This window comes from Pyxicephalus adspersus, chromosome 5, assembly GCF_032062135.1.
Source record: "Pyxicephalus adspersus chromosome 5, UCB_Pads_2.0, whole genome shotgun sequence".
Taxonomy (NCBI): Eukaryota; Metazoa; Chordata; class Amphibia; order Anura; family Pyxicephalidae; genus Pyxicephalus; species Pyxicephalus adspersus.
In genome coordinates, this window is record NC_092862.1 from 31470921 (window position 1) to 31484785 (window position 13865).

Below are 13865 nucleotides of genomic sequence, written 5' to 3' on the forward strand. Positions count from 1 at the left end.
AGTTATTGAGAAGAGCGAGAACAGGAGCTTTTGTGTTATGCAATATTAAGCCTTTAACAGCCAAATTGCCAAATAATGTGAAACTAACAACTCCATGACTGTCTGCTATTTGTTTGTAAGCTAAATGTTCATTGGAATAAAATAGTTGAATAGATTGTACAGAATAAAAATAATTAACCTATCCAAGTGAACTGAGCTGTGAGTGTGAATAAATATTTATCTCCAAACAAAAATAAGTTGCAGCATGGAAAGCCTAGTCATACAATATCATGTGAACCACACAACCATTTTTATACATCATGAGAGAAAGAGAGTACACCCCTTTTCAATTTTAAAGTTTTGTAAATCAGGAAATTTTGTAGTTTCCTGGGATGCAGCAGTGCAAAATCCTGGACCTGTCATGTTTGCAAGGTTGCCTGCAAACAGTTTGTGCTATATCGGGCATATATGCTGTGCATACCTGGTGATTATAGCAGAAGCTCACCTGCCTCTGGTTAAAGTTTTTCTGTAAGGATTTAAATATGGGCACCTGCCATTGCTGCTTTGGTGATAAATACTCTGAAGTTTTCATCCTCATCTTTAGTTTGCTGTTTAGTACCTCTTTAATATGGACCAAGCATTAGGGCAGTGATGGGCTAGTGCTCCCAATATGCACATAATGTCTGCAAAAAGTTTTGCATGTTCTGCCCTTTTTTGTGTGCATCCTTGGGTTGGAGGAATTTGTCCTCATGACCCAAACAAATTCTGTACAATTGGCTTCCATCCAGAACTGGTCCTTCTGTGTCTCTGCATGTCCAGGACATAAGACTGTAAGCCAGTGACCACCAGTGGAATTTGTTCTATATAGGTTACTTTAATGTACAGGTGGGCAAATGACAATCTGAAAACCGAGGTCTCACAGCAAATTCCTCTACTAAAGACTTGCCATTTTAAGTGGACTACCCGCTCCTTTAATACAAATCTTAACCTTTTCTATTAGGTTGTAAACTGTGCCTGGTACTCTTGGCTGTCCAAACTGACTGAAGCAAGAGCTGGCAGTGCTCAGCTAGCAGGATACGTCCCTGTATCCTTGGGTAGCCTGCACTGGTGGTCCCATATGCTTCTATTCAAAATGTAACGAAGCATGCAAAATAAATGGCAAGCCTTTATTTGGAACATAAATTTATAGCGGGCAGTAATGTTAAAATTACTTAAAACAACTCTTGAAAATGGAATTTCACTTTTGTAAACAAAGCATGCTTTTAATTACCCATGTCATACTCAAATACTATTGCCCAACAGTGCAGTCCACAGCATATACTTTTTTTGTGTGTGTGTTTTTTTTAATGTGTCTGAATCCTATCCAAGTCCATGTCCTAGACATCATTTAGGGGCTTGGGTGGATCACACAAAACCACAAAAAGTGCTGGAAGGCCAATGCCTAATGTTTGTTTTTCGTCATTAATACATCAAACAGGAACACATCTGCTCCCTGGTATTGGCTTTATTAAACACTTTGCAGTGTGTACAATCAATCACAGTTGTTAAGTCTTTCATTGAGATCCATCACATGCTGTTTCCCTTCTCAGCAATGGTTTACCATGCTTGTTTTCTTCATTATCTAATTCTGTACCAACTTCTGTTAAAATTTACAGCATATACTATTTCAAACTGGTCACTTCTAGTGCTTTAATCCCCCAAAGCAACATCATTTTGAACAAACATCTTTCAAACTGTTTGTAGGCTTTAAAGTGAAGCTTTTCGTACCCAAAGCACTTAAATTTAGTGGTATCTTTTGTAATCTGTTTTCTGCAATCCACTTTTTTTTTTAACTCACTACACCTTTCTGTGTAATGTTTTTTGTAAAACAGACTAAACAGATTTGCTCCTCTCCTATTTTGTGATACTTCTCCCACCTCTTAGATGGTAAGCTCCTCCGGGCAGGGTCCTCTCCTCCTTCTGTGTCACTGTCTGTATCTGTCTGTCATTTGCAACCCCTATTTATTGTATAGCACTGTGTAATATGTTGGCCCAATAAAAATACTGTTTATTAATAATATTATGCAGATTTTGACTGTTTGAATGCAGCTAAGCCGTCAGGTTCATATCTTACTGCTCTCCGTAGCCACTGACATATGCATAAGTCCTTTCACCTTGTTCATGTCTGTTAAGATATTGTGCCACCAAATATTTATGGAGTGAGAGATGTAAACCGGGTGAGCCATTAAAAGCATGTGTTCACACATCATTTTTAGTTTTTGGTATATATGCTGAATAAAGGGTGAAATCTATAGATATAGCTTCTATTTTTAGACAATTTTAACATAGGTTAGATTTTTAGATCCCGGGCTTAATTTTTCTATATGGATGTTAAAGATTTTACCTGATTTTGAGGAAAACTCAGTTCTGTTATTGTAAGATTTACACCTGTCCTTTTCTCTTCAGCTCCCAAGGGAATTCTTCATCTCTCTCCTGATGTCTATCAAGAAATGGAAGCCAGTCGCAGTAAAACTGTGCATACCCCTTCTATCAACTATCTGTCATCTAAAGAGTTGAACCAACCATCCAGCTCATATTTTAGCACTCCAGTAGGCCAAAGTTGCACTGCTGCTATTGGTAGAGATCTACTGACCAATGGCAGCTCCCCTACTACTGAGGCTATTGGGTTTGCGGGGAACAACAAGACATGCACCACATCTTCTGTGCAGCCTTCCAAACAGCTGGAGTATCTGGCAGGCATTCAGGGCATGCAGGTGAGGAAATATTTTTATTCTTTAACACATAGAAGTCAATCCATGTGTACTTTGCTCCTAGACATGTTATAAATACAGAACACAAAGTGAAATAAATTTAAAAATATGGTTGGAAAATTGAGTGCTCCCTCAATTGTTGGTGAACAAGTGCAGGCGTCTTGTAATCAAAGCTTCATGGAGATAAAGGTAGCTAAAATTTTAGCTTAAAGGGCCAGTTCACCAATCATAATATTTCTATTACTGTTCATCATCTGCTAACATTTAGGGTCAAAAATTAAATTTCAATTTACGAAAGGCTTTATTGCACAGATAAACTAAGTGTACCATGTAGGCATTATAATATTCATAATTGTGGTTAAGTTAAAGGCCAGTTATAAAAGATTAACATACTGTTATCTTTTTTCAAAGTGTTTCATTTTTAAATTACTGCTAGCTTCAGGATGGGACTAACTTGGAGTTTCCACTTCCTGCTCTGACAACCTTGAACAAAATATTTGTCTTTCTAAAAACAGAAAGCATGACATTGTTGGAGGAAAAAACTTCTTCGGTTCTACCCTTTTTAGGAACAGAATCAACATCTGATCTTGCACTATTTATTTAATTTTCATGGTTCCATAGGCTGGAGGGATTATTGGGCATCTCCCTTTTATTTGTTACCCGGCAGTGGTATTCAATGGTTTTGATTAAGGAATTTGGAAGTCTGGGTTTTATCCTATTTTTTTTCTTCAAAAGCCAAACACAATGTCCCGTCTCATACTGAAAAAGTGAGGTTTATTACAGAAGTCACATGCTACATTAGGAAGATCTTGACTCCTTTCACACTACAATGCATACCCAAAAGATCTAAGCGTTTTAGCACAAAACATGTTAAAATGTTCTCACTACATTTGCTAATTAAGAGCTTTTAATATCCATCATAAGATTACAAGCACCACCTGGATAGAGGGTACCTCTCTGTGGCCTTAATTGTGTGCATGTCATTGTAATCAGAATATAGTTTTGCCATCCTTCAATCTCAAATATAAGTCTCATGTCAGCGCTGCTTAATATGTTGGCGCTATATAAATCCTGTTTAATAATACTGTTCATTAAGATTTTAATATTAAGTCTTTAGGAGATTTCCTAATGGCTTATGCATGTTATGAGTCAACAAGAAGCTGAAAAGTAATGGTTTACAGCATTTCAAGGTTAACAGTTTTGTGTATATCCACTGTGACAGCATATACGCAGGTCAGTATATTTCTGTGGTTTGATGCAGGATGGGAGGTTTATTTGTCCAAGTTTCAGTGGTTTGCATTGGGTTTTTGAGTGTGTGGGGAATGAACACTTAAAGAGCAGTTGAAGCAAGTTGGCTAATCAAGGACAATAAAAAAAAAATACCAGCCTGCTTAGGGTCTGTTCACCCTGAAACCAGTGCTGAGGCCTCATCAGTCTGGAGAGCTTGGAACATATCTGTGTGTGTAATGACAGTGACCTGGGTGGGACATGTGGAGAACATTGTATCGCTCACTTTAGGGACCTAGGCACCATAAGACTGTTCCAAATTTGTTGGCCAGGTAAGCTTATGTGCAGTTAATTACCAGATTGCCAAGAATTTATTTTGTTCAATTTTTGGGATACCGTTGTAAGTTAACCAGCACAAGTGTTTCACTCCCAAAAACTTTGGTGTGCCCTGACCCCACCTGCCCCCACTGCTGAAGTAACCTTTTACAGCCTATAAAAATTTGGAAAATGGCACAAACATTGACACAAACTTTTGATTTCCTAATTCAAACATCAATGCTACAAAAAAGTGGGTTGCATGTTGACAAGACCTTTGGCATGTTTCATGCAAAGATGCAATGAATCCTAAAACCTTGGGAGCTTGCAAAATAGCACTACCCCTCAACCACAAATGTTTAACAGAGCTCTGAGCCACACTTTGGCCTTATTTAGTACTCTAGGTACTGTGTTTAAAGTTATGCCAATTTTAATGTGTACAGTATCATCACCTATTACTGCATGTTACTTGAATATGTTTAGATTGTTCAAGTTTTCAAAACACGGGACCGCAATTACCTGGACACCAGACAAGTTCTTTGTACCATTCTTAGCTTGATGCCTGCCACTAATTTTAAAAAAAATGTACATTTGTTATCATATTCTAAAAATCAACCCTATGGTTTTCTTTTGAATTTTTAATGGAAGTTCCTTTGTGGAAATGCACATTTTATCTTGTCAGGTCTTTGAAATTACCTTCTTTAAACTGACACTCTCATAGAGGCTGAAATACCTGGACTTTCATCTAGGAATTCTAGTTTCTAAGAACTGGTGTACTGGAACATGAAATCAGTAATTCTGACACCTATTTGGCACTCCTCCACAGCATACCTATCATGTTACTGCATTTTGAGGAAGGTTTGCAGTGACTGCTCCAAATTTCTCCTATTCTCCTATGACAGAGGCACTTTAAAGCCCATATCTGGACACATGTTAAGTTATTTTATTTTAAAATAGGGATTTTTCATCAGGTAAGTCGCAATATTCATATTGATTTTTTTTTTATTCAGAGTTTATAGCCAAGGAAATGTGGAACACAGGGTCCTCTTCAGATCTTCACCCCATGGTGGACTGTTCTCAGTTACCAGTCCTTAGATATGAAGGAGACTTCATTGAATTCATTTGTTCAAGCTTGTTTTCACTTTAGTTTTATCTGATGATTTTGGCAGTAACACACCATATATTTTTACAACAATTTCTCACTACAAAATATATGGAGTAGTATTGTCACCCTAGACTACTTGCTCCTGATTTGAGCTACAAAACACCTATTTCTCCTCGTTCTCATAACATAAGTGCACTGGCATGGCTGGTTATGCTACTTGAGATTTCTGTGAAGCACAGGCATAATTTACAGCAAGTTTAGTAGGTCTATTGATTTTCTGTGAAAGAATGTGTGGTTATATATATGCCTACAATGTAATCCACCGTCTCCCTCTACACTTGCACATAGCAAGATTCAAAGGGCTACGGTCCAGCATTGGTTTTCTTCACTAAAAGTCCTTTTCTGCTGCCTGCACAGTACAGCCCTATTGATTTTATGGTCTTTTTCTTGCCAAAGTATACAACACTATAGAAGGTAATAGGACTGTACTGCATGGGCAGAGAACTTGTGGCAAGGGTAATGTTTTAAAATGCTGGACTGACTCCAAATTAGTTATCTGTCTCTTTCTCAAACACCGAACAAGTCAACTGGTCTTCCTGGCAATTTATGGCTAAAGTTACAGCAGTGATAATGAGTTGGCTATAAATATGAAAATTGTTTGGAGTCTATGTTCATATTAATCCTGAATTCTGTCTAAAACATTTTCATAGAAATGGTTCTTTACATGAAGTCCCACTAGGATTGAAAATATGCCCATCACTCCATGGTCTGTACAACAGAAAATACCTTAATGCTGTCTAATGTACAAAGCCTGGACATTTAAAAGATATGACTGTAAAGATATTGTATTGTTTTTCTTATTTTAGTTCTGACTTTTTCTGAATGAAATTTAAATAAAGGGGTGTTCGCCTTTAAAATAGGTCTTTCAGGGAGGCTTATTGGCAGAAGTGGGTAAAGCCAAGCTTTGATTTTCTGTGAAAAGTTTGTTTTCACATATATAGCCTATATCTCATAGTCTTCTGTCTTATGTGGTTATCATTTCAACTGATTAGTAAGAGTTGCCCGGGTTTCTGACAGATTTAGTTTATTCTAGTCAACCAGTATTAAAACTAGTTGGTCAATGCAGTTCGCTTTCATAGTTTTACTCCTACATTTCCCTTTAAGGTTGAACTACAGGCAGATATTCGAAAAAAAATTTCTAAATATTTAAAAAAATGGTAATCAATACCTTAATTTGCCTTTTTATTATTCTCAGTATTCCCCTGCACTGAATCTTTTAGGCTGAGATTGGTTGGAGCAGAGTCAGTAGTAGTCCAATGCTTTCAAGATGGATCTCATCAGCATATTGCAGCTACTCAGTTGACCAGGCCTGGCTAAATTGCTGAACCGAGGGATAGTATGTGACTTGGTGGTATTGCTTGGCAAGGGTTCTTGGATCACAGAAAGTATGTGAATAGAATTACCTATGCTTTTTTCATATGTAAAAGTGACGTAACGTGCTGTGTAATATGGTGTCTTGATATAAAAACAGTTTAAATATAGGCCTCTGTATTTAGCCGAACTCCTTTGCAAAGCTTCAGCTCTGCAAATTTCCAGCATGAAATGATGTCAGGAACCCAATACACAAAGTGGTAACAAAACAATTACCTGCAACTTTACTTTAACGTGGCAAGCTTTGCTGTCCTGTACAACTTCTGCCGCCTGCAATCTCTAGGCTGTAATTGGCTAAATAATGGCTTGACGTCCACCAGATTCACTGACACAAAAGGATGTGTCTGTTTCCAAAGTGTTCAGGTGTGTTTGTGACTCCATGGTACCTGTGAAACAGTTCTCTTGAAGAAATAATCTATTCCAATATGTAAACTTCCATGCAGTAGTAGGTGGAAGTGCTTCATATACAATCTAAATATGTGAAAGCCTCTAACAGCGCAGAATTTCTGTGCATATACAAAACCTGGCATTAGTATGTACAAGTGGGGCTGGGCTTGAACTGTGAGATGAACATTGGAGATGGACAGGGATTTGTGTGAACTCATCTTTGTGTCCTTTAAAGTTCTGTGTAATTAGCTGGTGCTGTATCAATCCAGTGAATCGATAAATAATGATTAATGTATGTGCAGCCATTCCTTATCTCATGAAAGTGTTTGCTGCTTTCCGTTGACTTTAATGAATCATGGACTCATAGAATCGAAAGTTTAATGTATTATGTTCTGATAAAAATTTCCAGAAACGTACACCTTGTCCATTTCTATCAGAATTTCACTACACTTCCAGGGTATGGGACCAGCCTTCCTTTGACTATCTCATTGCTAGATTAAATTTTTTTTATTATTATAATTATTAAACAGGATTTAAAAAGTGCCAACATATTACAGCGCTGTACATTAAATAGGGGTTGCAAATGACAGACTAATACAGACAGTGATACAAGAGGAGAGGACCCTGCCCCGAAGAGCTTACAATCTAGTAGGTGAGGGAATTTATACACAATAGAATGGGAGATATGTAATGGTGGGAAGTAGTGACGGTTTCAAAAGACAGAAGAAGATGGATAGGCAAGTTTGAAAAAAATGAGTTTTGAGTGCCCTTTTAAATGAGCAGAAAGTAGGAGCAAGCCGAATAGGACGAGGAAGACCATTCCAGAGAGTTGGGGTAGAGGAATTGCCATTGAAAGAAAGTTGAAAGGAGCGGTCAGACAGATAGGAAGCAAACCAAGAGAGAGCAGTGTCACAGATACCAATGGAGTGCATGATTTATATCCTCTCTATATAATCAATAATTAATGATAGTGCTTAACACCTTTTCAAGTCAGGAGGATCTCGGACAAAGTTGTCAATCACTTCACTCACTTAATCACACTGTCAATCCCATATGCTTCCTTTGTACCACATTGCCAGTGGTAATTAATATCATGATACCACAAAGAATTCAGTTGTTATACAGATCAGAACTCCTGCAGGTTTGGGGCTGCTTTGTTATGGGGTGGTGAACTGTTAGTGCAGTGTTGGACATCTTTGTGTATGATCGCACCAACGTGGAAAGGATTTCCAAAATGTATCTTTGTTTATTCATGCATGTAAATAACATCTTTCTTAAGCTACGTACACACTTCCAATTATTATCGTCGGAAAACGAACGACGAACGTTCCTGCACGATATACACGAACCATCGTATAGCACCGATCCTGCACATAGAGGTAACGACACGATCGTTCGTAGATATTGTACACACAGTAGATACGATCGTTTAAGCGATAGAGGAACTATGTGCACGACAGGAAAGTGAACGGACGTTCGTTCATCACGCATGCTCTGAACATGGACGATCAACGAACGACCGTACACACGACCGATGTTCAACGATCGTCGTCCAATCCGGTCCGGTCGTTCGTTTCCAGCGACTTTCCTCGTTCGTCGGCGTCGTTGGTTACTTTTTTACGAACGATTTTTTGCCCATTCGATCGTTCGTCGTTCGATTGGAACGATAAAAATTGGAAGTGTGTACGCACCTTTAGTCCTTTCCAGAGTCCACAGTCATTTCACAACTCATGTCATGTCTCTCAGTGGAACTTACAGTCTAATATACATGTTGGCCCAGGTAGCCAGCTTTTTTCTGCTTCTTCTGATGAAATCTAACTTTAAACACATCAGATTGAAATGTTTGCTCTCATAATTCTACAATATTTGTACTAATATCCTCTTATTTAAACTCCATTTTATTCCAGAAGATAATGAATGTATTTTTTGCACTGTAACTGGAGTTGTATCCTCCAGCAAGAGGCATGTATAGCCAGTGAGTACAGATTGTTATATTCTGTATTGGTGAACTGTATCTCTGTGGGAAATAATTTAGTCGGGAGGCAGTTCTTATTACAAGACTCAGCAATAGAAAGTGCTCTGTGTTATGGAGTAGAAAAACACACACGTTTGCTTTGTTTGTTGTCTGCGTTGGAAAATGTTTCGGAGATTGCTTTGTCTATAGAAATGGTGTTTTTTTTTTTTAGATTTTTACGTATGCATATACCATAAAAATATGTTTTTTTTTAAATTATATTTGATATTTGCTAAACTATCCTGCAAGTGACCAGAGAAGTGCTCAACAATAAAAATACAAAATACCTGCTCTGTTATAGAAAATTTGTAACTTTAACCACATTGCCAAAAGTGTGTTTTGTGTATGTTCCTGAAAGCGGAGAAATGAATCCGTGTAAATGTGAATTTGGTTAACATATATAGTTCTAATTTTAAATCAGAACTAAACCCTTGATACTCCCCTGTCCATGTTTCTTTGCAGGGAGCCGCCATCATCTTCCATCCCTTTCTGTAAAATGACCTGCCTGATCATGCAATTGAAAGTTGTTAGAAGTGGAACTTTAGTTGATCTAATCTCTATCTGTCTTTTTCACCTTTGTTACATTTTGATGCTGTTCATCTACTGCAGTCTGTTGCAAGCATTTCTTCTATACATGAATATTCTAATGCAGTGGTTCTCAGGAACAGCTTTCTGATGGTGTAATATGTCGTAAAACAGCCAATTCTAGTTTTTATTGGAAGCCTTTGTGGCATGGTGACAATGCAGAAGACAGGGACACAGCATTTCCTCACTTTTGGGCGATGGACTTGGAGGGTCAGCTACCATAATTAGTAACTGGGCCACATTCAATGGTTTTTCATGGATTTTTAGACACAAATGGAATATTTGATCAGTTACTTTTGTAGTGAAACATGTGTTTGTAATTTGTTTTCTTCCAAGCAGTCCCAGTCTCAAGTGAACCCAACCAACTAAGCTGTTTGTTACCACTCAGTCTTTGCAGGTCGCTGCATAATCTCTAGGTGACCATGTGCCAGCTATTTCCTTTTCTGCATAGGGAAGAGATTATGAATGTCACTATTTGTGCTTGACAACTAGCCACTGGCTACGTCTGTAAATGTGTTTACAGGCCTAGGCATGGTCTCTTTGGGACAGAGAATATGCAAAGGCATTACCACACTACCTTCCTATAGTTAGTAGGGATGAATGATTACATTTATCATTAAAATAATAATAATTTTTTTTAGCTAAAAAAAACCTAATATAATTAGACTAATAAGAGGCTATTTTTGCTCAAGAACTAGACCAGGATAGTTGAAAAGTGATTTTTTTATCTCTCCCTGGGTTTGTAGAATAATTTTCTGTTTTCTTTACAGTCTCTTTAATGTAATGTATTTATGTATTTGTTTCTTTTTCTAATAAAGGCGTCTTTTTGTTCAAGAACTGTTGTAAGAAACCTCCTATATCCCCCAGAAACCATGTAAAGCCTCTACAAACCACTTTAATTTTTCCCTTCCACATTGACTTCAATGCATTTGGCAACATCTCACATCTTTCACTCATCCCTAATGCTAATCTCTGATGGCAGAGGTGAAATTCCCTTAAAGCCTCACTTATAATAAAAATGTGCTGTCATGCCTAGAGAAGAGAGATGTGACATCTCTGTTCAGGTAGTGTATTTACACAATGCCTTCAGTCCTGACAAATAACAATCAGGCTGCTTAAGTTAACAAAGCCAAATGCTCTTCCAACACTTGTGTGATGGACAGTGCTAGATAACACATAACTGCCTACCCAGTTGAGTAGCTTTTGAGTTTGAGAGCAAAAAGCACTAAATGCTGAACAAATAATTTTAGCCTTTAGGAGCCTTTTAGGTACATAAAAAATATTTCCTTTAATAAATGTTGCATTATGCACAAACATATTACAAGAAGTGTATTATTGGAAGTGTCTTATAGGTAATTAATTGAAGTCTCTTGTGATGATGGGCTAAATTGCAGTTTTCACAGGCTAGGTGGAGGGAGGGATGATATGAACTAAAAAAAACTTGATCCATAAAAACCTAGTAGGCAAGGCACTGACAGGGTTAGATGTGAGGATACCTGATGAGAATTCCTCACGTTCACAAAACCTCCCAGACTCTCAGGGCCAATAAAACATTATCAGTCAAATGGCTTCATATAGATAATGCTTAAACTACATTTGCACCTTTGCATTTTTTTTTTTCGTCTAGTGTGTTTTAGACATTTTTACTTGGATATTATCTTTGTGTGAAGCCCTCCTGTTGGAAATTACATTTTAAATGCAGCAAGCGTTTTTTTTTTTACAAAAAAAGCTTTTATGTTCGAACATCCAGTTGTCACCAGAACAGGAGAGAATGGTAGCTCAGAGGTTAGCATTCTGGCCTTTGCAGCACTAAGTATTGTATAGTAGTATCAAACTAAAGCAAAAAAAAATGTTTTGGAGACCGTTGATCTGTGCCTTGGGATTGAATGCATTCAAAATAACTAGGCCTTTTTCTTTACCTTTTCACCACTTTGTTTGCTCTTACTATTCACAATTTGGCCACCACTGAGTTCTAGACACGCCAGGCTAATGACTGTTGAGGCTACTAATCAAACATATGTTTCCCTGACACAATGATTGTGTTGTATATCATTACTGAATATGTCTGCCTTTATTTTCCTTCAATGATGAAGTGCGCTGTCTTTCTTCTATGTGTGTTTTTCATGCTCTTCTTGGTTGTGCTCTGCAGGGGGTGACCCTCTACAACATCAGACAGACAATCAGGAAGCCAGATTCCCACTGAGACTAAAAAATAACTGGGCTATACTTGTTTTTTGAGCAAGAGGCTCGAGTCTGGTGAGATAACCTTGTGATACTCTTCTATCTGTAAGAAATTACACATAATTACCCAGAAATTAAAGTACAAATAGCTAGATAACATTTTCCTTTTTAAAGTTTAGGATAGTTTTTTTTTTTTTTTTGAGTAAGGTAAAGGTTTAATTTACGGTAATGGTGTTATTGCCATCTAGTTCTGGTCATAATTATCACCACTTATATACATGTATAGGAAAAGTTAGACATGAAGGTGAGTTACTATGAAACTCAAAAACCTTTCAACCAAATGGTAAAACATAATGTTCCCCTTTCTTTTGCGTTGTGCAAGGTGTTTGAAATGAACCTTTGTTGAGTTGGTGGGTTCTGCTGAGGATAGGATCTGTTGTCAATATTGATGTGTCAAGACTTCTTTGGTTCATAAGCAACTTAAGTGTAATTTTTCACTGGAAGCTTGCTTTCTCTGGTTAAAACGGTCTTGCTTGTTACATATAGTTACAAAGTTATGTTGAAAAAAGTTCAACCACTAATTGAGAAATAAACCTATCCCAGATTTAAAACCCTATGGATATTCCAGAGGGAGGCAAAAAAACCCTGGTACAATTTGCCCTAACAGGGGAAAAAAATTCCTACCTGATTCCCTGAGACAATCGGATGTTCCCTGGATCAATGGTGTCTGCTGTCTTTACTTTAAAGCTTTAATACCCAGTTATATTCTGTGCTTCTATAAAAACATTCAGCTTTTTCTTAAAGCAATCTATAGTTGCTAAAACTACTTCCAGAGGGAGCCTTGTGTTTCTTCTAAGTCCATTTCATAATTTGCAGATGAGAGTTTGGTTACTGATTTGAACATTTTTCCTAAATTTATTGGCTTGCTATGGCCAATTGGTACAGAAATACTTTCTTTGCGGCAGCTTTTGTAAATCTATTCTTCATTAATAAGTTTAGTTTGTGAAAGGTAGGCATGGTGAAGCAATATAGATATTACAGAGGTTAGCACTCCGGCCTTTGCAGCGCTGGGTCCTAGGTTTGAATCCAAGTAAGGACGCTATCTGCATGGAGTTTACATGTTCTCCCCATGTCTGTGTGGGTTTCCTCCGGGTACTCCGGTTTCCTCCCACATCCCAAAAACATGCAGTGAGGTTAATTGGCTTCCCCTTAAAAAATTCACCTTAGACTACATTAATGACATATGACTATAGTAGGGACATTAGATTGTGAGCTCCTTTGAGGGACAGTTAGTGACACGACTATGGACTTTGTACAGCGCTGCGTAATATGATGGCGCTATATAAATACTGTATAATAATAATAATAATCTAGTACCTATGCAGGGAACAAAAGTCATTGTACATAGATAAAATTGCTTGTGAAACCTTTTCCACAAAAAAAAAATTTGTGTATCACAATTTAAATGATTAAATACAAAAATGATGACAGATAACTGAGGGTTGCTGTAGAATCACCTCTGTTTTAACAATATAATTTTAGAAACTTAAATAATATCATTTTTCAAACTAAAGATTGAATCCCTGGGAATTTGAATTCAGTTTTTATTTCCTAAGTAAAAATTCGGAAACCTTACAATACAAAAGTGGTATACAAAAAAAAATTGTCAGGTTCTTCTAGGTCTTTATCACCTCTCACTTTACTAATATTAAATATTCAAGAATAATATTATTAACTTGTATTTATATAGCACCAACATATTATGCAGTGCTTCACAAAGTCCATAATCATGTCAAAATTGTCCCTTAAAGTGGCTCACATTCTTTTGTGCCTATCGTAATCTTGTGTCATTAACCCAGCCTAAGGCCAATTTTGAGGGGATACCAAATAA

At 37.3% G+C, this 13865-nt stretch overlaps 1 protein-coding gene across 4 annotated transcripts in view; it reads left to right on the plus strand.

Annotated features, from left to right (window-relative positions):
- Nucleotides 1–13865, plus strand: part of STAU2 (staufen double-stranded RNA binding protein 2) — a 170836-nt gene that overhangs the window by 94024 nt on the left and 62947 nt on the right. For all 4 annotated transcript variants that reach the window (XM_072411049.1, XM_072411053.1, XM_072411052.1 and 1 more), the window contains one exon: nucleotides 2425–2732. In XM_072411049.1, the coding sequence (XP_072267150.1) occupies nucleotides 2425–2732 (308 nt within the window). The remainder of the gene's footprint in view (nucleotides 1–2424; nucleotides 2733–13865) is intronic.